The sequence below is a fragment of the Scyliorhinus canicula genome, chromosome 16, assembly GCF_902713615.1.
Source record: "Scyliorhinus canicula chromosome 16, sScyCan1.1, whole genome shotgun sequence".
Lineage (NCBI taxonomy): Eukaryota > Metazoa > Chordata > Chondrichthyes > Carcharhiniformes > Scyliorhinidae > Scyliorhinus > Scyliorhinus canicula.
Window position 1 is genome coordinate 126,636,875 of NC_052161.1, and position 26,725 is coordinate 126,663,599.

The following is a 26,725-nucleotide window of genomic DNA, read 5'->3' on the forward strand; positions in this document are numbered from 1 at the left end:
CCATTATTCTACCCTAATCCATGTACCTATCCAATAGCCGCTTGAATGTCCCTAACTTTTCCGACTCAACTACTTCCACAGGCAGTGCATTCCATGCCCCCACTACTCTCTGGGTAAAGAACCTACCTCTGACATCCCCTCTATATCTTCCACCATTTATCTTAAATTTATGTCCCCTTGTAATGGTGTGTTCCACCCGGGGAAAAAGTCTCTGACTGTCTACTCTATCTATTCCCCTAATCATTTTATAAACCTCTATCAAGTCGCCCCTCATCCTTCTCCGTTTTAATGAGAAAAGGCCTAGCACCCTCAACCTTTCCTCGTATGACCTACTCTCCATTCCAGGCAACATCCTGGTAAATCTCCTTTGCACCTTTTCCAAAGCTTCCACATCCTTCCTAAAATGAGGTGACCAGAACTGCACACAGTACTCCAAATGTGGCCTGACCAAGGTTTTGTACAGCTGCATCATCACCTCACGGCTCTTAAATTCAATCCCTCTGCCAATCAACGCTAGCACACCATAGGCCTTCTTCACAGCTCTATCCACTTGAGTGGCAACTTTCAAAGATCTATGAACATAGACCCCAAGATCTCTCTGCTCCTCCACATTGCCAAGAACCCTACCATTAACCCTGTATTCCGCATTCATATTTGTCCTTCCAAAATGGACAACCTCACACTTGTCAGAGTTGAACTCCATCTGCCACTTCTCAGCCCAGCTCTGCATTCTATCTATGTCTCTTTGAAGCCGACAACAGCCCTCCTCACTATCCACAACTCCACCAATCTTCGTATCATCTGCAAATTTACTGACCCACCCTTCAACTCCCTCATCCGGGGGCAGCACGGTGGCCTAGTGGTTCGCACAACCGCCTCACGGCGCTGAGGTCCCAGGTTCGATCCCGGCTCTGGGTCACTGTCCGTGTGGAGTTTGCACATTCTCCCCGTGTCTGCGTGGCTTTCGCCCCCACAACCCAAAAATGTGCAGAGTAGGTGGATTGGCCATGCTAAATTGCCCCTTAATTGGAAAAAATAATTGGGTAATCTAAATTTATAAAAAAAAAACTCCCTCATCCAAGTTGTTAATGAAAATCACAAACAGCAGAGTGCTATCCACTTGTGCTGCCCCGAATGTGTGGATGTTGACTTCAGATTTGGGCTTCGCTCTGATTGTTGGTCCAATATTTGGCTAAAGGGAGTCATTGTTCAGCTGACATGTAACTGAGTGACAAGGTTGTTCTTCCTGCTTCAGTTCCTTCCTGAGCTCCCAACTGGAAAATACTTTACCAATGGTGCTTGGAGATAGAAATGTCCTACTTTACTGAAGCCCCTCTTGATGTAATGCAGTAATGTGAAGAGACCAGAAAAATGGGGCTTCAAGAGAACTAAAGATTTAAGAGTTTATCTAAATCATAAGAGGTTTTGATAAGAGCGAATAAAGAGAAACCTACTGGCGGGGGTGTTGGGAGACCAGACTACATCGATTTTTAAAGATGATCGGCAAAAGAATCGAAGGACAGATGAGGACAGTTTTTTTTTATACAGTGAGTTATGAGCTGATGTGGGGGAAGCAGATGCAACATTGGCTTTCAAAGGGGAAATCAGAACTAGAAAATAAAAATAATTGCAAGGTGTTTTGGAGTGGGGCAAGCAAGTTGGATTAATCAAATGGCTTTTTACAAAAAGCTGACCCAAGTGTGATGGACTGATTGGCCCCCTCTTGTGCTGTGCTACAACATTCTGTTATTTTGCACGATGATAACTGAAGTAACCCTAGAGTTTGGAATTAGCCCTTATTTACATACCCGGATACATACCTCGTACAGTAGATGAGTCAGCAGAACCCTGATTTGAGTTGTGGTCTTTGCTGAGTAAGATAATCTAAACCATGGCAGGCAAGGGGTGGAGTCCAATTCACATCAGCATGTCTGGATTGGGAAGGGACATAAACTAGACCTCTGATTATATTCAGTGATGTTTGGTGAAGCTGTGCATTATGGGTGAAGATTGAGCTTGGCTGTGATGTATTTTTAGATTCCTTTTTTATTGTAATTAAGGGGCAATTTAATTGCCAATTCACATACCCTGTGCATCTTTTTGGGGTTATGGGGGTGAGACCCACGCAGTCATGGTGAGACTGTGCAAACTCCACACGGACAGGGGGCCGGGATGGAACCTCGGTTCTCGGTGCCATGAGCCGGCAGTGCTAACCACTACACCACTGTGCTGCTCCTGCTGTGATGTATTGAAAGTTCAAAAATCTCAACAAGGTTGACACATAAAGAATGGGAACTTGAGTTTCTGTTCAGTGTAAAATAAGTTGTCTTGACTATTGGTAGGTATATTTTGTGTTTGCATTGTTCAGCATGGTGAGTTTTTGATAACAGTTGTGAGGGAGGAGCAGTGTGTGCGCAAAGGCACACAGAGAAACCAAGAAAGCAGGTCAAACCTGAATACATTGGCAGATTAGGCTGTTCATCTGTCTGACCTTGGAACTCAAGAGAGTGACTTGCAGGATGGGTGCAATTATTGATACCTGCCCCTCTGCACTTCCAATGTTAAGGAAGGAGTTTTATTAGCTTAGTAGCTACAGGTGGCAGCTAATGAATAAGAACTTTTTACGAGAAACATTGTGTTAAGTTCTTCCAGTAATCCCCCAATGAACTAGATACATGGGCTTGATTTACTTAATATACTAGTTAAACATAAACTTAATCAAATACATAGTTGATGGGCAGCACGGTGGCGCAGTGGTTAGCATTGCTGCCTCACGGTGCCGGGGTCCCAGGTTCAATCCCAGCTCTGGGTCACTGTCTGGGTGGAGTTTGCACATTCTCCTCGCGTTTGTGTGGGCTTCGCCCCCACAACCCAAAAGATGCGCAGGGTAGGTGGATTGGCCACGCTAAATTGTTCCTTAATTAGAAAAAATGAATTGGATACTCTAAATGTAAGTGCTTTAAAGATCAAGTTGAGCTATAAACTTAGTTCTGAGGTAATTGAACATTAGTGTGAAGGAGCAGATTCACATGATTTGTATATTTTTTATTCAACCCTTCCTTCTATTGATGGCCTCTTTTTCCGCTAAACCCCAAGGTCATTAATTTAAGCTTGTTGCAGCAGAAATATCGGGGCGCAGATAAAATAGAGAGCGAGAAGCAGCGGAAAAAACTACTTTATAAAACACTGGAGCACAGCCTATTTTCGAGTCCCTATTTCTTGAGCCAGAAACAAATTGGTAGTGTGTTGTTGGTAGGAGCTTGTGGTAATATGGTTGCATCTCCATTGTTTGAAGGTGTTTCCCACCCAAGAGAGAATATTGTAGGTACAGAAATTGTGGACGACTTTTATTTTTTTCAATAATCTTTATTGTCACAAATAGCCTTACATTAACACTGCAATGAAGTAACTGAAAAGCCCCTCGTCGCCACATTCTGGGGCCTGTTCAGGTACACGGAGGGCGAATTCAGAATGTCCAAGCTACCTAACAGCACGTCTTTCGGGACTAGTGGGAGGAAACCGGAGCACCCGGAGGAAACCCATGCAGATACGGGGAGAACGTGCAGCAATGCTGTTCTTTCACCAACTGAGAATGACTGTGTGCACGTATAATACAAAGGGATGAAAGGATTTGGCAGCCATAGGTTTCTGTTTCAGCTGGAGAATTAACAGCAAAATAAAAATGAATGAAAAGTTAATATGTAGCTTGGTGTTATTCTTTGGGAGCGATAAGGGTGTGTGGGAGTTTAGTGAAGGATGTCGACGTTTTGTACTGTGGTCTTTAAACTGTGCAGAGCTCTCAACAGTAGAAGTATAGATTTATCTCTTTCAAACTTGCTAATTTTAAGCCAGATAACGTAAGGCTGAATTACTGGTGGTTACAAACCCATCTGACATTGGAAATAGCAGTTTGAGCTAGTTAATCAAGAACAGCACACAGCATTGAATCATACTGACACAAGTATAATTTTCTCTTCTGTATTGGTACCTGTCATTTATGTCCAGTGACAACTGTGAATTTAGCACTGTCCCTGTTTTTTTGTGAGCTGTAATGCTACATGTTTACAGAACTAGCAAATGTCTTTTGTTAATAGGTGGCTCCTTGACGAAGCTGGCCTACTATTCAACTGTGCAACACAAGGTTGCCAAAGTACGATCCTTCGATCATTATGGCAAAGTAAGTATGATGTGTAGCAACAAAAACAACTTCTATTTATACAGCACCGTTAACGTAATAAGGCATCCCAAACAGGAGTGTTATAAAGCAAAATTAGACACTGAACCACATAAGGCGATAATCAGGCAGACGTCCGAAAACCTGTCCAATGAGTTAGGTTTCAAGAAGCATTGTATTTTTTTTCTAATTTAATTCATTTAAAAAAAATTTATGTACCCAATTCTTTTTTCCAACTAAGGGGCAATTTAGCATGGCCAATCTACGTACCATGCACATCTTTGGCTTGTGGGAATGAGACCCATGCAGACCCGGGGAGAATGTGCAAACTCCACACGGACAGTGATCTGGGGCTGAGTGCTAACCACTGCGCCACCGTGCCGCACCCGAAGAAGCATTTTAGAGGCGGGGGGCCTCACAGGTGGAGTAATGAAAATCAGAGATACTCAGGAAACCAGAATTAGAGGAGCACACGTAACCTCTGCAGGTTATGGGGCTGAGCAGATTACAGAGGTGAGGAGGGAGAGATCACGGAGAGATTTGATAACGAGGATGAGTATTAGAAAATTGAGGCACAGCTTGACCGCGAGCCAGAAAAGGTCAGTGTGTCTGGTCCACAGAGGTGATGGGTAAATGGAACTTTGTGTCAGAAACAATATGGACAGTGGAATTTTGAACGATTTCAAGTTGACAAATGATTAAAAATGAGAGGCTGGCCAGAAGTGCAGTGAAATAGTCAAGCCTAAAGGTACCAAAACACAGATGAGCGTTTTCAAGGATGAAGGCAGGAGACCAACGTTGTTAGTGGTAGAAAGAGATGATTTTGATGGTGAATATGGAATAGAAAAGAAGCTCGGGGTCAAATAGGATATCACGATTGTGAATCACCTGGTTCAGCCTGAGATAATGGGCAGATTTGGGGATGGAATCGGTAGATAGGGAGCGGAGTTTGTGGCATGGGGCAGTAACAATGTCTATGGCCTTCTAGGTTTTTAATTGGAGGTAAATGCAACAGTTCCAGGATTGGATGTTGGACGACCCAGGTGGGATCGAGAGGGAAGGTGATGGGCTAGATCAAAATCCCCTCAAATGATTCTTGTATTATGCTTTCCCTCAATTACTTCCATCAAGGTTTTGCTTTCGGCTTTTACAGCTCTCCCTTCAGCTTTTCTTTATCTTAAACGATTTCCAGAATTATTTCAAATAAATGTCTCCTAAACTGTAATGATTTCTCACAGACATTAGCATTGCTGCAGATATTTTCTGGCTTTTCACGATCCAATGTCTTTTCAACTCTCTGACTTTACTGACCAGTAATCTGTTCTGGTTCCCAGTTTCCTGTTCTGATAACTCCAGACTTCTTGGAAACTTCTCTTCATTTCTCAAGCTTCCTTAACTGGATTTTAGCTTTCCCGCATCTATTTTCTTAAGCATTACTCCATAGTATGGCATTTCTTCCAGCAAAGCTAAGAGAGATGTTCCTCTCTACCCTTCTAAAACCAACTGCTTCTAGCAGAGCTGTGAGAGCTGCCTTCTCTCTCACTACCTATCTCCAACTGCAATCAAATTGGCTAAACTAAATCTTAAAAGCTTCTTGAGCTTACAAGGCCCCAGTTACTAAGCAACAACTGCTGGTTTATTTACTCTTCACGCTGTAGCCCTCTGTAAGCACAGTAGAATTACAGTTGTAATTGAAACCAACCCCTGCACATGCAAACACTTTTGTCCAGCATGAATCTAACTATAGGTTTTGCCCTTCCAGGCACGGTAAATCCACTTAAAACTATACCTGTTTCTAATATTTACCAATACAAATATAAATCCCTTAAAGCTATCTTTATTTTCTTAACACTTTGGCCAGGTAGTTTACATTCCGAAACACCATTGACTGTGGAAGAATTAGCCTTGGAGGAAGTGCAACTTAGGTTTACAAAAATGAGATATGGACTATGTTGGTTTAAGTTAAGAGGAGAGATTGCACAAATTAGGCCTGTTTTTGGTAGCATTTAGAAGATTAAGGGGTGATCTGATCGAAGTATTCAAGGTATTAACAAGGAAAGACAGGGTAGGTGAAGATAAACTATTTCCACTGGTTGGAGATTCTAAAACTAGGGGGCATGATCTAAAAATTAGGGCCAGACCATTCAGGAGAGATGTTGGGAAGCACTTCTTAACTCAAAGGGTGGTAGAGGTTTGGGACTCTTTCCCACAAACAGCGATTGAAGCTCGATCAGTTGTTAATTTTAAATCTGAGATAGAGTTTTGTTAAGCATATTCGATTAAGGGATATGGGCAAAAGGCAGGTATATGGTGTTTGGCCACAGATTAGTTGTGATCTCATTAAATGGTAAGACCGGCTCAATGGATTGAACGGCCTACTCCTGTTCCTATGTTGCAATAGAAAAACATAATTTATAGCCGTGTCTTTGTAACTCGTACAACAAAGAGCTATTTCCAAAAGCAGTTGCTCCCCATAAGGAGGTCAGCTGACTGATATTGTTAACTGTTAGATAGAATTAATTTTAGTTGTTACTTTTTAACCATATTTTACTTTCTCATTCTATTATGACAGGTATAATAGCAAATGAACCAAAAAAAAGACAACTGTTATGAAATAAGAATCTTGTGTAAATGTTGAACTTTTTGTCAAGTGATCATTTAAAAACATGTTGTCATACAAGGGTATCCAAGCTATGACCTTTAGTCCAAAATGTAGCTCCCAAGCCCAAACAGTCTAGCTCAATAAGTCCAGGCAGCCCTGTCTTATTTGTGCCTTTGTTGTTTGCTGATTGATTCATTTCAGTTTTATGCTGCTAGGAAAGGGCTACGCTTATCACTGTTACTTCATTGCTAAAATCATCCTGAACTAGAACATCAAGCTTTATTACTTCCATCAACTTAAGACATTTGCAATTTCTGGGAAGGTTGATTTTAAACTTTGAGTCTTTATAGGACACACCTGAGCCTCTGTTGGAGACAAGTAGAGTGGATACCATTGAGGTAGATATTAGTTGTTTGAGTTGTATTATGTTTCTCCAAGAAAATTTCCCCCTCCGCAGCCTGTATTTCAGACCGTGATGCTGTGTTTGTGTTTTTCTAAGGTCCCTGATGATGAACCATTGTACGAGATCTCTGTTCAGGAAGAGATCACTGCCCGACTTCATTTTGTTAAATTTGAAAATGCTTATATAGAAACATGTCTGGACTTCATCAAAGCTCACCTAGTGAACACAGAGACCAAAGTGATTAAAGCTACAGGAGGTGGTGCTCACAAGTTTAAGAACCTGATTGAGAAGAAGCTGGGACTGAAGTAAGTGATAGCCTGCAGGGGAGGGTGTGGCGTAGTGGTAATGTCACTGGGCTAGTGATCCAGAGGGCCAGGGGACATGAGCTCAAATCCTACCTCAACAGCTGGTGGAATTAAATTAAATGGATAAATCTGGAATTGAAAGCTCGTCTCAGTAATGGTGACCATGAAACAAAGGCCCTGTAAGGAAGCAAATCTACCATCCTTACCTGGTCTGACTTGCATGTGACTCCAGATCCACAGCAATGTGTTTTATCTCTCAACTGCCCAATTGAAATGGCTGAGCAAGCCACTAATTTCAAAAGCTATTTAGGGATGGGCAACAAATACTGGCCTTGCCAGCGACTCCCACACCCAAGAAAGAATCAATTAGAAAAATGTTTGTGAGAAAAAGTGTTGGTACCAGGGTACATTGAACCACAGTCTCTAACCAAAACTTTCTTTCCTGTATTCTGGGCACAATCATGAAACTCAATTTTCTCCATTAAGTCAAAGTGTTGCTATCAGTGCTGCATGTAATAGCCAAAACCTGCGAGCTAACTCTCCTGTGTTTGCTTCTGGATTGATGGAGAAACAGATCTCAATTGTCAGAAGTGATTATGTATCAAAGTACAGTGGGTGGGAAGGATAAGGAAAGATGAATCTTTTGAATGAAGGCAAAACTATAAAAAGCAATCCCCTCCATGGGAGGAATTCCCAGTTGTCATAACAATCTTTGCCATGTCTGTTGTGGCTGAAAGCACTTTGCCTCTGAGTCAGGGCATCGTAAGTTCAAGTGCCACTCTTGGAACTTGTGCACAATATTTAGGCTGATAAAACTTGTGCAGGACTGATGTACTGCACTGTCACAGATGTTGTCTTTCTGCTTAGTCGTTTGAACAAAGGCAGTATCTGCCCCCTGAGGTGGATGTAAAAGTTCCTATGGCACTACCTTGAAGAAGAGAAAGAGAGTTTGCCCCATTGTCCGAACCAATATTCATCCTTCAACCAGTATCACTACGACAGAGCATCTTGTTCTTATCTAATTTCTATTTGTGGAATCTTCTTTGGAAATTAACTGCTGGATTTCCAACATTATAAAATTGATCGCAGTTTAAAGCAAAATTGCATCATTGGCTGTGAAGGCCATTGGGATATCTTGAAGACATGAAAGGTGCTATATGAATACAAATTCTTTATTTCTTTTCTGTTTGGTATCATTGAATCGCATAGTATAGAAGAGACCCATCAAGTCTGCACTGATAAAAAACTGCTCTAATCTACACTAATCCCACTTCCTAGCCCTTGGTCCATAGCCTTCAATGTTATGACATTTCATGCACTCAAGTACTTCTTAAAGATTGTGAGGTTTACTGCCTCAGCTACTCTCCCAGGAAGTGTATTCCAGATTCCCCTCACTCTCGGGGTGAAATTCATTTCCCTCAAATCCCCTCTAAACCTCCTTTCATCTTAAAATTATGCCCCCTTGTTATTGACCAACTAAGGGGAACAGCTGCTTTCTATTCAACCTGTCAATGCCCTTCATAATCTTATACACCTGAATCAGGCCCCCTCTCCGCTTTCTCTGCTCCAAAGAAAACAACCCGAGCTTATCCAACCTCTCTTCATAGCTAAAATGCTCCAACCCAAGCCACATTCTGGTGAATTTCCACTGCACCCACCCTAGTGCAATTACATCTTTCCTATAGTACGATGACCAGAACTGAACACACTACTCCAGCTGTTGCTTAACCAAAGTTGTGCACTGCTCCAACATAGCTCCTTGCTCTTATAATCTATGCCACAACTGAAAAAGACGTGTCCCATTATGCCTACTTAACTACATTATTAACCTGTCCTGCCGCCTTCACGGATCTGTAGACAGGCACCCCAAGATCCCTCTGTTCCTCTGAGCTTCCTGGTGTCCTGCCAGTCCTTGAGTACTCCCTTGTTGTGTTACTCCTTCCAAAGTGCATCACTTTTCAGGGTTAAATTCCATCTGCCAGTGATCTGCCCTTCTGACCAATCCGTCTATATCTTCCTAATACCACCGCCTTCCCTACCAACCACCCAGCCAATCTTCATGTCATCTGCAAACTTACTTATCACCCCCCCTCCCTCCACACACATATTTCTTTCTATATTGTTTACATATATCACAAACAATAAGGGACCCAGCACTGATCCCTGTGGTACGCCACTGGACACCGACCTCCAGTCACACAAACAACCGACTACCATCTCCCTCTGTTTCTTATCACTAAGCCAATTTTGGATCCAACTTGCCACATTACCCTGGATTCCATGTGCTTTTATCTTTTTCAGTCTCCCATGTGGGACCTAGTCAAGGCTTTGCTGAATCTGTATAAACTGCATCACCCTCATCTACACACCCGGTCATCTCCTCAAAAGAGGTTTATCAAATTTGTTAGGCATGAAATATGGGTTGGGGCAGGGGGAAATGTTAGGTATTTGCAGGTCCGAGATTTCGCTAAGAAGGCGATACAGAGCTTTCCAGTAGCGCCGGCCTCCACACTGTTGGAGGAGGTGCTGATGGCAGGGGGAATGGAGACGGTGGTGGTTTTGGCTATTTATGGGGTGATTCTGGGAGAAGAGAAGGCATCGCTGGAGGGGATTAGGGCAAAGTGGGAGGAAGAGTTGGGAGAGAGAGAGCATGGCGATGGGGTTGTGGTGTGAGGTGCTCTGGAGGGTAAATGCCTCAACTTTGTGTGCGAGGTTGGGGCTAATACAGCTGAAGATGGTGTATAGGGTGCACATCACAAAGGTGAGGATGAGCCAACTCTTTGTGGGGGTAGAGGATGTTTGTGAGCGTTGCGGGCAAGGGGTGGGGGGTGCAAACCACGTTCATATGTTTTGGTCCAGTCCAAAGCTGGAGGGGTATTGGAGGGAGGTGCTCAGAGTAATTTCGAAGGTGGTACATGTGAGGCTTTTGAGCCGGGTCCTCTGGAGGCCATATTCGGGATGTTGGAAGCGGGTGCGGAGGCAGACGTTTTAACCTTCCCCTCGCTGATCGCCCAAAGGCGGATCCTGTTCGGGTGGAGGTCAGTTTCTCCACCCTATGGCGTGGCGGGGAATCTGTTGGAGATTTTAACACTCAAGAAGGTGAAGTTTGAGTTGAGGGGAAGGATGGAAGGGTTCTACAATTCATGGGCTTTGTTTATTATGCACTTTCAAGAATTGGATGACATTGAACATTGCGGGGGGGGCGGGTTGGACTGTGTATGTTGTTGGTGACTGTGGATGGTGGAGTCCTGAATCCTTTTCTTTGATGTTTGTATGTAAAATGTTGAGGGTTGGTTGGTGGGAGTGGGGAATTGTTGGCCAGGGGATTGACATTGTATTTGTTACCGTTGATTGTTTTTTTGCTGGGTATAAATCTGGATGAAAATGTGAAAAAGGAGAATAAATATATATTTTTTTAAAAATTTGTTAGGCATGACCTCCCTCTGACAAAGCCATTCTGACTGTCCTTGCCTCTCCAAATAGAGATTGATTCTATCCTTCAAAACGTTCTTCAATAGTTTCCCTACCACTGCTGTGAGACTTGCTGGTCTGTAATTCCCTGGTTTATCTCTGCCACCCTTCTTGAAAAGTGGAACCATGTTAACCATCCTCTAGTCCCGAGAGGAATTAAAATGTTGAGTCCGAGCTCCCGTAACTCATCTGGACCTGGGGATTTGTCCACTATTAAGCCCGCCAAAACCTCCAGTGCCTGCTTACTCAATGCCAAACTGCTCAAGAACTCACAGTCCCTCTGTCTGAATTCTCCAAAGTGAAGATAGATGTGAAGTATTTGTTTAATACCCTATCAATGTAATGCGGCTCGACACCCAAGTTACCCCCTTGGTCCCTAATAGGTCCTACTCTTTCCCTGGTTATTCTCTTCCCCATGACGTACTGATGGAATGTCTTGGGATTTTCCCTAATCTTACCCGCCAGTGCTGTTTCTTTGCTCTCCTAATTGCTTTTATGAGTTTCCCCTGCACCTTTATACTCAATGAGGGCCTCTGTAGATTTGCTCCCTTTGTAAAGTCAGCATGGCTTTAAAAGCCTCTCTTTTTCTTCCTATCCAGTCCTTGACATCCAGGGTTCTCTGGAATCATTGTTTCTACATTTCAAAGTAACGGGAACCCTGACTTATTTTAATAAACTCAGCCTTCCTCCAATCCAAAACCTGTTTTTTTGCAAACCATCTTTTTCTTTTTCCATGAGAAATTTGAAACATACAGTGTTGTGGCAGCAGTTATTAAAATGCTCAAGGGCAGCACGGTGGCCTAGTGGTTAGCACAACCGCCTCACGGCGCTGAGGTCCCAGGTTCGATCCCGGCTCTGGGTCACTGTCCGTGTGGAGTTTGCACATTCTCCCCGTGTTTGCGTGGGTTTCGCCCCCACAACCCAAAAATGTGCAGAGTAGGTGGATTGGCCACGCTAAATTGTCCCTTAATTGGAAAAAATAATTGGCTAATCTAAATTTATTTATTAAAAAAAAAATGCTCCCCGACTGCTACCCCAAACACCTGTCTGGCTTTGTTCTCCAGAACTAGGTCCAGCACTGTGCCATCCCATGCTGGATCTTCGAAATGTTGATATTAAAAGTTCTCTTGAATACATTTCAAGAGACCTGCTCCCTCTAAACCAGGGGTGGGCAAACTACGGCCCGCGGGCCGCATGTGGCCCGCCAAAGGTCTTTATGCGGCCCACCAAGTCATTTAAAAAAAAAAAAAAATTATTTTTAAAAAAATTTTTAATTATTTTTTTTAAGGTTAATGGGGGGAGCTGTTGGGTTACTTACTGGTATAGGGTGGATACGTTGACTTGAGTAGGGTGATCATTGCTCGGCACAACGTCGAGGGCCGATATGTTCTCTATGAGGCGCCCAGAATCATAATCGGGTGAAGTAATTATTTTACTTAATATACTATGCGGCCCTTTAAAATTGTGAATTTCTGAATGTGGCCCTTGCACGGAAAAGTTTGCCCACCCCTGCTCTAAACCCTTTACAATGTGACTATCCCAATTAATGTTGGGAAAGTTGAAATACCCTAATCTTACTTTATTATTGATTTTGCAAACCTCAGTGAATTGTCTACATATCTGCTGCTCTATTGCCCACTGACTTTGGTGGTGATGGCAACAACATCGCAACTCCACGTGTCAATACATGCTCTTAATTAATCTGTCTTACCTCTGATACCCCTATCAGTAAAATAGAGGCCATCCTGCCTCACTGTACTCCCTCATAACTGCTCCATGTGAAAGGTTATACTTGTCCTGTTATGTAACATCACAGGAGAGTGACTGGAAAGTTAGAACTGGTATATTGGATATGTATTTTCTAGGGTAGCACGGTGGCGCAGTGGATAGCACTGCCTCACGGCGCCAAGGTCCCAGGTTCGATCCCGGCTCTGGGTCACTGTCCGTGTGGTGTTTGCACATTCTCCCCGTGTGAGAAAGATGTGCAGGATAGGTGGTTTGGCCGCGCTAAATTGCCCCTTAATTGGAAAAAATGAATTGGGTACTCTAAAATTAAAATTTTTTAAAAAAGATATGTATTTTCTTTGTGTCTTACCTCCAGTGTATAAATAAACAAAGGAATTCTTCAGGAACACGGGGTACTGGAGCTATGATAGCAGCAGTCTGTTAATTGATGGCAATATCTGAACAGCAGCAACCTCTATAATTGATCTTTTTATATTTGTGGTATGTAAATAGTAGTGTTGAAACTTTACATATGATGTACAGCACAGAGACCGGTTTTTCAGCCCACTAGACCATGCCAGTGTTTATGCTCCACATGAGCCCCCTCCCATCCTAATACGCCCGATCCTATCCGTTTATTTCTTTAACCCTCTGGTTCTAATTTTGCTTCCCCATGCTATTCATCTGACCTATTGCGTGTGATAGTGATTTCTATATTGTAACTACTCTCTGGGCAAAACGAGTTCCTCCTGAATGCCTTCCTGGATTTATTGGTAGCTATTTTATATTAATGGTCTCTAGTTTTGGTCTCCCACCAAGTGGAAATATATTTTCTCCATCTACCCTATCAAAATCCGTCATAATTTTAAAATTCCCCTACTTAAAATGATGCACACCTGCACTTTGGTGGGAGAATAATGCATTACCTCTTGCGTGGTATAATGTTTCCTTGTAAAACAGTACATCCTTTAACTGAACATGAAGAATGCTATTGGACGTTTACTAGGTTATGATCATGTTAAATGGCTTCTCCTTTTACAGGCTGCAACACTTTATAAAAAAAAAAAATTTACTCCAAAGCTTCAGTTGATATAAAACACTGACTCACTGTGAGCAATATTATCAGAGTTCCACTAGTATATTTTAAGGCAGATTTTTCGGCAAAACAGAATTTTATTACCAGTCAGTGCTACGGAGGAAAGCCTTTGCATTCAACTTCAAAGGACTCTGTGCTGTAGTGTCTAAAAAAAAGTATATGACACTGCTATGCAGTGATTATGAAGGCTTCTTTTCAACCCACAAAGTCTAATTGTTTTTAAGTAATCACAAGGTGATTTCATACACAGGTCACTTAAGGTGCTCCTATCACTCTGACTCTCTCTCATTCACTCTTGTGTATGTGTATTCCAAGTAATGCCATTGTTTCTTTATACATTTTGCCTTTTTTTAAAAAATAAACATTTTCTTGAGCTATTTATGGTTTTACAACAACAAAGTAAACAATGTACATGCATTTATAAACATAGTGCAAAAGCCACCTTCCTCCCTTACAGGTCCAGGCTGCCACCTCTGGGCGAACCCTAGCATTGACCCTCTCAAGGCAAACTTGATTTTCTCCAAACAGTAAAAGCTAGCCATGTCAGATAGCCAGATCTCTGACTGCGGGGGCTTTGAGTCCTTCCAAGTTAATAATATCCGTCTCCGGGCTACCAGAGAGACAAAGGCCAGAACGTCTGCCTCTTTCTCCTCCTGGATTCCCGGACCTTCCGACACTCTGAAAATTGCCACCTCTGGACTCATTGCCCCCCTTGTTTTTAACACTGTGGACATGACATCCGCAAACCCCTGCCAGAAGCCCCTAAGCTTTGGGCATGTCCAGAATATGTGGACATGGATCGTTGGCCCTCCCACACACCTTGCGCACCTATCTTCCACCCCAAAGAGTGTGCTGATCCGGGCCACTGTCATGTGAGCCTGGTGAACGACCTTGAATTGTATCAGGCTGAGCCTGGCACATGTTGTTGACGCGTTGACTCTGCTCAACGCATCCGCCCAGAGACCATCCTCAATTTCTCCTCCCAACTCCTCTTCCCACTTGCACTTCAGCTCCTCTGTCTGCATATCTTCTGGCCCCATGAGTTCCTTGTAGATGTCAGAGACCCTCCCTTCTCCCACCCACACTCTGGAAACTACCCTGTCCTGTATCCCCCTTGATGGTAGGAGCGGGAAGGTTGAAAGCTGCCCACTTAGGAAGTCTCGCACCTGCAATTTGTTTCCCCTCGCCAATCCAAATTTCTCCTCCAGCTTCCTCAGGCTAGGAAAGCCCCCCTTTATAAACATATCCTCTCAATCCTTGTTCTCTGCCATCTCCAAAACCCTCCATCCATCCTTCCCGGGGCAAACCGGGGATTATTACAGATTGGAGACCAAACCGATGCTTCCTCCGCTCCCACATGCCTCCTCCATTGCCCCCAGACCCTCAGGGCCACTACCACCACGGGGCTGGTGGAGTACCGTGCCGGCAGGAATGGCAGAGGCACAGTTATCAGTGCCCCCAAACTGGTGCCCTTGCATGAAGCCGCCTCTACTCGCTCCCACACCGACCCTCCCCCCACCACCATTTCCTGATCATGGCTATATTTGCCGCCCAATAGTAATTACTGAAGTTCGGCAGCGCCAGCCCGTCCTACCCCCGGCTCCGCTCAAGCATCCCCTTTTTTACTCGCGGGGTCTTGCCCACCCATGCAAAGCCAGTGATTACCTTGTTGACCCGTTTAAAAAAGGACCACAGAATAAAGACGGGGAGACACTGAAACACAAACAGGAATCTCGGGAGGACCGTCATCTTCACTACCTGCACCCTGCCAGCTAGTGACAACTGGAGCGTGTCCCACCTCTGAAAACCGTCCTTCATTTGGTCTACTAGTCAGGCCAGATTTTGCTTGGGCAACCGTTCCCATTCCCGCGCCACCTGGATGCCTAGGAAATACATTTTGTCTTTAAGTGTAATGGGGAAATTTATATTAGACTATGGGTGGAATTTAATCTAGCTAACGAGGACTTCCCCCTGGCTGGAGGTCCAGCGAGATCATCGCGTTGCTTCTTTTCAGGAAGGCACACTGTACTAAGTGCCAATCAAACACAACTGGGCGGCAGTGTGCCTTCCCCATAGCTGGCAGCTTCACTGGGGAGGTGTTGGTAATGCACCCAGCCAAGGTCCAGGATTGCCGAGGGACCCAGACTGCAGCTAGGTGATGGGGGGGAGCTGGACTGGAGCTAGGTAATGGTGAGAGAGGCATTCATAGGGGGTAGGAAGTCAGCAGCAAGGGCAGGGGATAGCTCTTGACGCCCTCACCCCTCCCAGTGCCGGAACTCTCAATCAATCGCTGGGTGCCTTTGAATAAGGGACCTCCCCTAGAAGTCCACACTCATCTCCCAACAGCTTTTGCTTTTCAGACGTCCCACATGACAGTCCACGACCCTCCCACCACAGACTAACCAGGCAGAAGCCTCCTCAGACCCTAGTTTAACTTGAGGGTCGTGTTTTGTAGAAATTGAAGAATTTAGCAATCTTGGTTGTTATTGTTTCCACAAACAGCATGTAGCTACTTTTTGAAGTTTTGAAAGGTGTGGAAAAGAGTAATAATTCTTTAACTCAAACCAGATCTGGGGAAGTGCAGTGGTGAGACATCATTGGTTAGACTGCATTTAGGTGCATTTCAGTTGTGCATTAAACTGAAGTATGCAAAAGAAATGTAAGCTATCATTTTGATGTGTTTGGTTCTTAACCAGGCTCTTTTAGTCAATAAGGTCATAAGTCTTATTAAGCTTAAAATATCATTGTCAATTATGCGTGAGAATGGCATTAGGCTGTTGAGGTGATAAACCTAAAGAAATTAGATATTATTGTCTTTCCCTTGTTGCTGGTCCGACAGTAAGTTGTTTTTCTTTATTCTTTCATGGGATGTGGGTGTTGCTTTTAAGGCCATCTTTTGGTGACAATCCCCATTTTGCCCTTGAACAGAGAGGCCTGCCTGGCCATTTTGGAGGGCAGGTAAGAGTCAACCACATTGCTGTGGATCTGGAGGTGAATGTAGACTAGACTGGTTAAGGATGCCTGATTCCCTTCCCTCTCGGGATTCAGTAAACCAGATAGGTTTTTACAGCAATTACTGAGACGACTGTTCAATTCCAGATTTTATTAATTGAATTTAAATTCCACCAGCCTCTGTTTTGGGATTTGAACCCATGATTATAGAATTATAGAATTTACAGTGCAGAAGGAGATCATTCAGCCCATCGAGTCCGCACTGACCCCCCGGAAAGAGCACCCCACTCAAGCACACACCTCCATCCCATCCCTCTTAATCCAGTAACCCCAATTAACCTTTTTGGACACTAAGGGCAATTTAACATAGCCAGTCCACCTAACCTGCACATCATTTGACTGTGGGAGGAAACCAGAGCACCCGGAGGAAACACACGCACATACGGGGAGAACGTGCAGACTCCACACAGACAGTGACCCAAGCTGAGAATCGAACCTGGGACCTTGGAGCGGGATAGCAACTGTGCTAACCAATTTGCTACCGTGCTGCCCCCAAAAATGATAAATCAGGATAAATTGGATTGGATTTGTTTATTGTCACGTGCACCGAGGTACAGTGAAAAGTATTTTTCTGCGAGCAGCTCAAACAGATCATTTAGTACATGCAAAGGAAATACATAATAGGGCAACACAAGATACACAATGTAAATACCTAGACACCAGCATCGTGTGAAGCATACAGGAGTGTGATATTAATCAGGCCTCAGAGTATTGTTAGCTTGGTCCTCTGGCTTACTAGCCCAGTGACATTTGTACTTTTCACCATTTCCCCAAGTGTCTCCTGATGGCACTGAATTATTTTTTCAGATACGGTGATCTCGAATAATCTTTGTGATTTGCAATTATTTGTTAACCAAATGTGTTAAGGGATATGGGGCAAAGGTAGTTATATGGAGTTAAGTCACAGATCAACCATAAATGGCACAACTTGTTTGAGGAACGAAACAGTCTGCTCCTCTTCCCGTGTTTCCATTACCTCCCTATACTACAGTATTTGGTATTATGCTTCTGGAAAAGGTGTCCCCCCGACAGAAACAACATTACTGGACATCATCCTAAAACAGGAACACTGGTACGTCCATTCAGCTCTTGATCCTGTATAGGCATTTAGTGAGATCATAACTGATTTGTATTCCAACTCCATATTTCCGAATGCCCTGAGCTAGTAAAAATCTAAGTTCAAATGTTAATTTAGTTTGCATCTATTGCTTTGTGTGGGAGAGTTCCACAGTTCTACTAACCTTACTTGAATGGCTTGACTATATATGTAGAGTCCCTTACTAACAGGAAAAGGTTTATCTAACTACAGTACTCTCAAATCTGTTTAAAATCCTTTTTTAAAAATAAACTCAAACAAAACCCCTTAAACCGTCTGTATTCCAGGGTTACAAACTTACTTTATGCAATCTCTCCTCAGTCACTACCCTTTGAGCTTTGACATTCTGGTGAATCTGTGCTGCACCTGCTTCCAACACCAATATATCCTTTCTCTGATGTAGTGACCAGAACTGTGCACTGTACTCCAGATGTGGTCCAGTTGGTGCTTTATGTAAAAGTAGCAAAAACTCTTACTCTTTATCATCTAACCTTCATACTTCATGGTGTTGAAATTCATCGGCCTATGTTTTGCTCACTCAATCTATCAATATCTCTTGTGTAATTTTATGCTCCCGCCTGCAGTACTTACTGTGTCACCAATCCAAATCATGCCCTGTATCTCAGTCAAACCCCCTTCCAATTATAATCGTATGAAACACTCCTTTTTCCTGTCAGTTAACACAAAGAATGGTCATTGATCAGAAGTGGAAAATAAAGGAAGGCTCTCAATTTGTATACCGCTGTGTTCTGGAGAAACAAAATTGTGTTTATTAAAGACTCTGGCTTCCGGTGTGCACCATGGAGTAAGTTGTCAGACACAAGGCAGCTCCTGCCCAAGGTTACAGAAAAGAGTTCTTTTTTTAAATCAATACGGGGTGGAATTTTGATGAAAAGGAACAGGTGAATGTTGGAGGAGTACTTTCCCCCAGGAATGGTATGTTTCTTGGTTACCAGACCCGCAGATACGGTGAAAGATTTGGCTGAACCTGCAGCGAAGACAAAAACCTCTTCCAGCATGCAGGTGGGGGAAGGGCGAGCTTAAAGGCTTCAAGCTGACTTATGAAAGCTGAATTCTGGCAGCAGAGGGAACAACTGTGAAAAGATCTCACCAAAGCCATTGAAGAAGCGGTGACAGCTGACTTCCGGTGACGGCGGGCGATGGCAGCCGCGCATTGGAGGGCTCCCGTTCGGGAACGGCATTGTCGGGGATTGACGCCCGGTCCTAGGGGCAGCGAAGACGGTGAAGGCCAGGAGAAAGCACAGGGAAGGATATGTTGAGGTCCAGTAAGAAAACGGTTGTGAAAACAGCTGAAAGTTTATCAGGGAGTAGAAAGGTCACCAAGGAAAATGGAGGCTGGAGCACCAGGGGCGGCCGCATTGCTTACGGCTGAAGAAATAACTACGGTAATGGCTGCGGAATTCGAAAGGCAGTTTACAAAATACATGGAGACAATGAGGAAGGAGATGAGGGAGGTTTTGAGTGTGCTGGTGGAGGAGGCGATTTCCCCAGTGACGATGGCGTTGGCGAGCGCAGTGGCGGAGGTGCGGGAGCAAAGGGAGGCGCTGAAGGAAGTGGAGGAGACATTGCAGCATGGTGATCAACTTACATCAATGGGGAAGGAGATGCGGAAGGTGATGGAGATTAATAAGGATCTGCGAGGAAAAATGGAAGACCTAGAAAACTGGTCCAGGCGACATAATTTGAGGATTGTGGGGCTGCCCGAAGGAGTTGAAGGGCCGAGACCGACTGAGTATTTTGCTGCGATGCAGGCGAAACTATTGGGGGAGGTGGAGGATCCCTCCCGATATGAACTGGATCGGGCTCATCGGTCGTAGAGGCCTGTACCAAAGGCGAGTGAGCCGCCAAGGGTAGTGACTCTGTGCTTCCGTAGGTACAGTGTGAAGGAGAAGGTCCTGTGCTGGGCCAAGCAGAAGCGGGTGGTGCAGTGGGCTGGAGCTGGTATACGTGTATACCAGGATTTTACGGTGGAGCTGGCGAGGAGGCTGGCTGCTTTCAACCGGGTGAAGAGGGCACTGTACATTAGCACGGTGCAGTGCGGCATTGTATATCCAGCGAAGCTGAGGGTGACTTACAAGCTCAAGGACTTTTATTTTGGAACGGCGGAGGCAGCGGAGGAGTTTGCGAAAGCAGAAGGACTGTGACAGAGCTGAGAAATTGAGAAATGGCCATGTGCCGACGTAACCTCATGACTATATATTTTTTTGTTTGTTTGTTTCACTGCGTGCGGGTGTATGGGCTAAAGGAGCCGGTGTTGTATATATTTGGACAAGGGAAGGACAGCATGGTAGCCTAGTGGTTAGCACAACTGCCTCACGGCACTGAGGTCCCAGGTTCGATCCCGGTTCTGGGTCACTGTCCGTGTGGAGTTTGCACATTCTCCCCGTGTCTGCGTGGGTTTCGCCCCCACAACCCAAAAATGTGCAGAGTAGGTGGATTGGCCACGCTAAATTGCCCCTTAATTGGCAAAAATTATTGGGTACTCTAAATTTATTTAAAGAAAAAAAAAAATATTTGGACAAGGGAAGTGATGGGACTTTCACTCGAAGTGAGGGCTCTTTGGGGTGTAGGTGGATATGTGGGGTTTGTATGCCAAAAGGGGATTTCCTAAGGTTGGGCGGTCCCAGACTCCTTTTTTCTTTTTCTCCTTTGTTTTTTGTTTCCACCGTGGGAGGGTTTGTTTTATTGGATGCATATATTGACAGGTGGGCTGTTGTTTGGGGTGGTGGGAGGATGGGATCGTTGTTGTTGTTGAGGGGATTGATTTTGTATTTGTTACCGTTTACTGTCTGTGGGTGGGGTGTAAATTTTGGAAGGAAAATGGAGAATAAAAACATTTATAAAAAAAAATTAAAGACTCTCTGTCCCTGGGGAGCACGGTGGCGCAGTGAGTTAGCCCTGCTGCCTCACGGCGCCGAGGTTCCAGGTTCGATCCCGGCTCTGGGTCACTGTCCGTGTGGAGTTCGCACATTCTCCCAGTGTTTGCGTGGGTTTCGCCCCCACAACCCAAAGATGTGCAAGGTAGGTGAATTGGCCACGCTAAAATTGCCCCGTAATTGGAAAAAATGGAAAATGAATTGGGTGCACTAAATTTATTTAAAAAAAGACTCTGTCCCTTAAGTGAGTTAATGAACTTAGTACACACTTCTGCTCAACAATTAATTATTCCTTATTCTGAAATTAGAAGCATGTTCCAGTAGCACAAGCTTCATTTTAGCTTCTCAAAATAAATTTGATAAAGATATTTAATATTATTTACAAAAACTTTCTACAAGAACACAGGAGCTTCTCGGGTCCAAAAGATGGTAAGCACTGAAGGACTGCTTCAGAGAGGTGGTGGAATGAATGGTTGAAGGATATGGTTTGTGGTGGCATGGGTTGGTATTTTATCAGGTTGTATGGTTTGTACTTTGCCGGAGAATACATTGTTTCTTTGGTTTTGTTAGTGTATTACTCTTCCCACACTTGGGGCAAGTGCACTATTTCAGCCTCCAGGTTCTTAAGTTGTGATGGGACAGGTTACACTGTAGATTTCTCATGGCTGAGTTTTATATGTATAATCCATTCCCTATGGATATGACACTTGTACTTTGGCTTCCTAAATGAATGAAACCAGATTTTCCTTTCAATTTCTTTGCAGAGTGGATAAGGAAGATGAAATGACTTGCTTAATCAAAGGTTGCAACTTTGTGCTGCGAAATATCCCGCATGAGGCCTTTGTGTACGTGAAACATGCAGATCCTGAATTCCGCTTTCAGACGACGCACCCGGATATCTTTCCCTACCTGCTGGTGAACATTGGATCAGGAGTATCTATAGTCCGGGTGAGTATGATCTATGTTGAATAGTTGGGCACACGCAGTGACTGACAAAGTGCAACATGTCTACATCTGGTCTTGTTCTTTGAAAGAATGAAAACAAAATGATCTAAACACTAAATTATCATATATCAATATTGTGAAGGGATTGTAATTAAAAAATGGGAAAATGTGGCATTTAAGCCGTGGGTGTTGTCCTGGGAGGACTTAGGTTTTTGTTTGGAGAACCAATGTTGGGCAAAGAGTCAAGTTGGATGACCAACTTGAACTGGTGTCTTTAGAGGAACGGGACGTCACCAGTCAGTGCCTTGAAGCTCATCTGCCTGTCGTTCAATTAAAAATCCTGTCAAATTTTTGACCATGTTGCAGGGGAAAAAGGAAAGATGGTTGGCCACTATTTTTATCTGCGGTTGTGTGTGGAATCGACCCCAGCGTGAGTTTTTGTTGTTTATGGAAAAAAAATAATCTAATATTGGAAAGGGGCTAGGGCTCACGGGAGCCGTTGCTATTTTTATAAAAAGGCAACAGTTGGCAGCGCATGCGGGAGGCACCCGCTGGCGCCCGCAGTGGCAGTTATTTTTAAAAATAACGGCAGTTAAGAGCAGTTGAGGCTGTTGACAGCAGTCAGTTGAGCAAAGGCAGCCGACGACAGGAGCAGAAGAAAAAGCCAATGGCATGCGGAGGCTGGGTGAACGGCTCCGCAAAGCGAATAAAATGCCAGAGGTTATAAAGAACAAGGTCATAAAGAAATAAGTTAAGAGCAGGAGGAAGAAAGAAGAAAGAAAAACCAAGCAACCAAGAAAATATATCGGAAAACCCAAGACTAAAAAATAACGATTGACAAGGAAGACCTGAAGGTCTTACTACTGGTCCAAAACATCGAAAGAAAAAGATCTGTTATATCCTTTTTTAAAAAAAAAATATATATATATATAGTTTTAATCTTTTTTATTTTGAAAATAAACTTTATTTAAGTTAATAACTTGAAAGAATTGCTATTACCAATTGTAAAGTTTACTTGTTCTACTTTAAAAATCTGACCCGTGAGTAGAAATATTAAGTGATAGGTAAATGAAATCCTCTGGGCAGATATGGGTTACACCGGTGATTAACTTGAAAAAATAGTTTGATCCGAATAGCACCCACTTAAGTCTGTCTAGGAGTCAGGGACACATGTGCGTCTCTGTGCACCACATAGAATTTCTCAACCCTTTTTGGTGTAGGGGGACATTTCTTCATGATATCTCGACCCTTCGTGGTTTAGGGGGAGATTTCTTAGGGATTCTCGATTCTTTGTGGTTTAGGGTTTGGAGGGAGAATTCGTGGTGTAATTAACTTCAGGATACAACTGTACATTTGCTGTTGTCTTTTTTTTCTCTTTATTGTTGTATTTTCTCCATTAGCTTTCAAAACAGAGTTGGCACAAGTAATTGATGCAGAATCATGGCTGTGGTTTTTTAAAGATTGATATTTGTCTTTCTCCTAATTTTCTGCCCTCGACTTGTCTAGGTACTGACTGTTATTTGAGAATGGAGCCAATAGGAGCTGGCAGCTTTATAGTACTTGGCCAAGTGGTCATTTTGTAAGCCTATGGTAGTGACTTGGAAGGAGTGGCGACCACCAACAGAGTAACTGCAGACTATTTATTAACAGAATAACCATGTACAGAGAATGGTGGTAATGCTACTGATGACTCTCGACTGGCTAGGAAAACCCATGCTCAACCCCAGGATTAGCACTCTTCGGCCCGATTGGCTGAACATGTCACGTGACTCCGAAACCCCACCTCCCGAGTCAGTCAGGCTAGATCACACAGCCTATGCAGCAGGATCTCCACGAACCAAAGTCAGATCCTAATCGGAGAGATTGCTCTGTCAAATACAAGGATTCTCTCCTGCGCTTCTACCATTCTCCCAAGGATACTTCACAGTTCCTCAAAGTGAGTACCAAAGACCTGCACCATGGAGTTGAGATCATCATTGTTCAAAATGGCGGCCATCATCCCGATGTGCACAACACCATTGAGGCGTAGGTCTGCTCACCAGCAACACTGTCTCTGCAAGCTGGGCCCCACCTCCGACTGCCTCAATCAAACGAAGATTCTTTCGGATTTAACTCAGCATCTCAGCACTCCAAACAAGATCATCCAGGGATATAGTGCAAGATATACATCCTAACAAAAATTGTTATGGAACGTGCAATAGGATAAAATAAGATTAAAAGACAAGTAGAGCCAGAGCTCACGGGAAAGGTAGCCACTCCTACGCTCAAGTAACATGAGCCCCCCCGCGCAAGGGCAATTTCTGATGCCTTCTTTAGGGTTAGCTTTGTTTCTGCCAACAGTTTCTTCTGTATGGCAATATTGTGCACTGCACACACACTTGCTGGTCTCTCAACATCCCATTGAGAACAGACCCAAATGCACACTGTTCAGCCGTTTGCCTCAACCTCTCCTAGAAATTTGCTATCGCCTCTCTGGGGGCTCTTGCCGTTGAATTAACTTTATATCTCTGCATAGTCACCAAGGGCTTCAGGTGATAATGTCCTTCGCTATTTCCATAAGTTCTTCGAAGGTTTTAGAGTCCAGGGCGTCTGGAGAAGTCAAACTCCCGAACAACCTTCAGGTTTGGGTGCCGCAGGCTGTTAACAGTATTACCGTCTGTTTTTCCCCCATCTTGTTTGCTTTGAAGAAATATCGCAGGTGTTCAACATATTGACCCAAATCCTCTGAATTCGGGTTGAATGGCTCAAGCTTTCCGAATAGAGGTGTAATGATAACTCACTGATTGCTGAATAGACGTGCATCCCACGACTTGTACACGAGTTTTCCTCTGCTCTTCTCCGTGGCTAATGAAAAGCACTCCATTGATCCTTGTCGCCAAATGTATTATCTTGGAAGGTGTGGTGACCAGCAAGCAGAGTAACTATAGAACTATTAACGGAATAGTTATGTACAGAGAATGATAAAAGTTGTTTCTGATTACTTTGACTTCGACTCCAGCTACTAGTTTGCCCACGAGAGCCCGCACAAGGCCCCAGGATTCGCGCTCCTCGGCCTGATTGATCGAAAGGCACACCGGACCCTTTGAAACCCTGCCCCTTAGAGGGGCTCGCTACTAGGCTTATAGTAGGGATCAACTGGCTATTTGATTGAAGGGAGCATCACAGCTGAACCCAATCCTGCCCTTATCCAGATACACGTGCGGATTCCAGATTGGTGCCAAGAATACCTGCAACCTTGAATTTCATCCCCCTCCACCATCCTGAGAGCACAAAGGCTAGTTGTGGCAACCAACTGATGTGCATTCTTGCAACATAAAAATTAACAGAAACCAGATAATAATTTGTTAAATATAAGATTCAGATCTGCATGCTTCTGCGGTGAAACATTGAAGGAAAATTTCCTGTGTAATTACATTTTAAACCTTTATAAAAACAACAGGTCGTACCTGGTACAGTAACACAGGAAAAAAAAACTGCAGTTTACATTGCTCTGTCTTGTCTCAAAGTGGGTTAGAAATAGCGAATTGAACAACAAACTGTTTATTTTAATTCCTCTCATCTATGCAGGTGGAGTCTGAAGACCAATTTGAGCGAATCGGAGGAAGCTCAATCGGAGGTGGTACGTTCTGGGGACTCGGAGCCTTGCTGACAAAAACAAAGGTGGCCTTCCCCTCCCCCGCTTTCCCTTTTAGTCCTTTATAGCTTCTCTCCTTATCACATTCCTAGTTGAGGTCAGGAATCTGGCCTTGAAACAGTCTCCGAGAATCAGCAATTTGGCCCTTTAGTCAGGTATTTAAAAGCTTGGGATGACTGCCTCCTCGTGTGGTTAAAAAAGGGAAAGAAAATAGCATTTAAGGACCACCTTTCACGATCTTATGGCCCTTGGGCATTCTTGAAATCTAATCACTTTTAATGTCATGTGGTAGCCAATTTGTGCACAGCACTGAAGGATACACACCGACGAGTAAAGTAAGAATAACAAGTCTGCTTTTCGTCAGAGTTTAATGGGATTTTAGGATAGCCGTGGATTGATTTGCATGCACCTGACGGAGCAACTGGGACATAGTTTAATGCCTCATCCAAAAGGTGGCACCTCAGCCAGTGCTGGAGTCCCGCACTGTTCCACTGGTAACAGGTGTGTTCCAGTCTCTGGTGTGTGAGTTCAACCCAAGTCCCTCTAACAAGCTGACACCTTAATAATTCCTGAGGTTTTATCATGACACTGAGAATGATGGCAGCTGTTCTTTTCTGTTGAGGTTACCGGTTAAAATGCTGTTGGCTTCCATTAATTGCTTTGCTTGTTATTAAGCAGATTTCCCATTGCTCCAATGTGGCTTTCTTCTGTTGCTTCTTTCAAATTTACATCCTGTTTAGAATATTGTTTCCGCGCGCGCGCGCAGGGATAAGGGAAGGTCATCAAGATTGAACTGCAGTCCTTGCTGTGAAGGGGGTCTGATCATTCCTGTGTCATCAGTGGGTGATGTTGAAACAGTGAGGCAAACACTCCCTACATAATGATGGTTAAACTGGGCACAATTCAGCCAAAACTATTCTTTTGTAACTCCTTGTACATAACTGTTGAGCATGAATAGAAGAGAGCTGTTAGTGGGATTGCTGCTTCCTCTCATATCCACTCAAGTGAATGGATTGTGATATAATATTGCGGCAGGAAATAATCCAACCCAGATGAATTTAAATGAGGACCCAGATGATGAGGTTTAATTCCCAGTGCTTCCTGAGCTAATTGATCTTTGCTGTGGGGTAGAGTAGGGGTGTGAGAATTTCCATCCATTTACTGGATGAGCAGAATTTCTCATTGCTCTTGGTCATTATTAATCCAACCCAGTACAGATGGGTGAGGGCAGGATAAGGGTGATGACAATGCCTGTGTAGGCAAAGACTGACAACTTGTTGTAGGGCAACTGGTGCTTATGGACCTATATATTTTTAAATTTAGAGACCCAATTCTTTTCCCCCCGATTAATGGGCAATTTAGAGT

At 43.8% G+C, this 26,725-nt stretch overlaps 1 protein-coding gene across 8 annotated transcripts in view; it reads left to right on the forward strand.

The window, feature by feature from the left end:
• pank4 (pantothenate kinase 4 (inactive)) overlaps nucleotides 1–26,725 on the forward strand; it is a 71,054-nt gene that overhangs the window by 3,996 nt on the left and 40,333 nt on the right. For 5 of the 8 annotated variants that reach the window (XR_005463692.1, XM_038821256.1, XM_038821260.1 and 2 more), the window contains exons 2-6: nucleotides 4,095–4,177; nucleotides 7,127–7,174; nucleotides 7,276–7,484; nucleotides 21,546–21,729; nucleotides 25,294–25,386. Coding sequence is in view for 7 of the 8 variants with exons in the window: in XM_038821256.1 (XP_038677184.1) it covers nucleotides 4,095–4,177; nucleotides 7,127–7,174; nucleotides 7,276–7,484; nucleotides 21,546–21,729; nucleotides 25,294–25,386 (617 nt within the window). In the remaining variant the exon portion in view is untranslated. The remainder of the gene's footprint in view (nucleotides 1–4,094; nucleotides 4,178–7,126; nucleotides 7,175–7,275; nucleotides 7,485–21,545; nucleotides 21,730–25,293; nucleotides 25,387–26,725) is intronic. The other 3 variants (XM_038821258.1, XM_038821259.1, XM_038821262.1) reach the window with 2 other exon arrangements.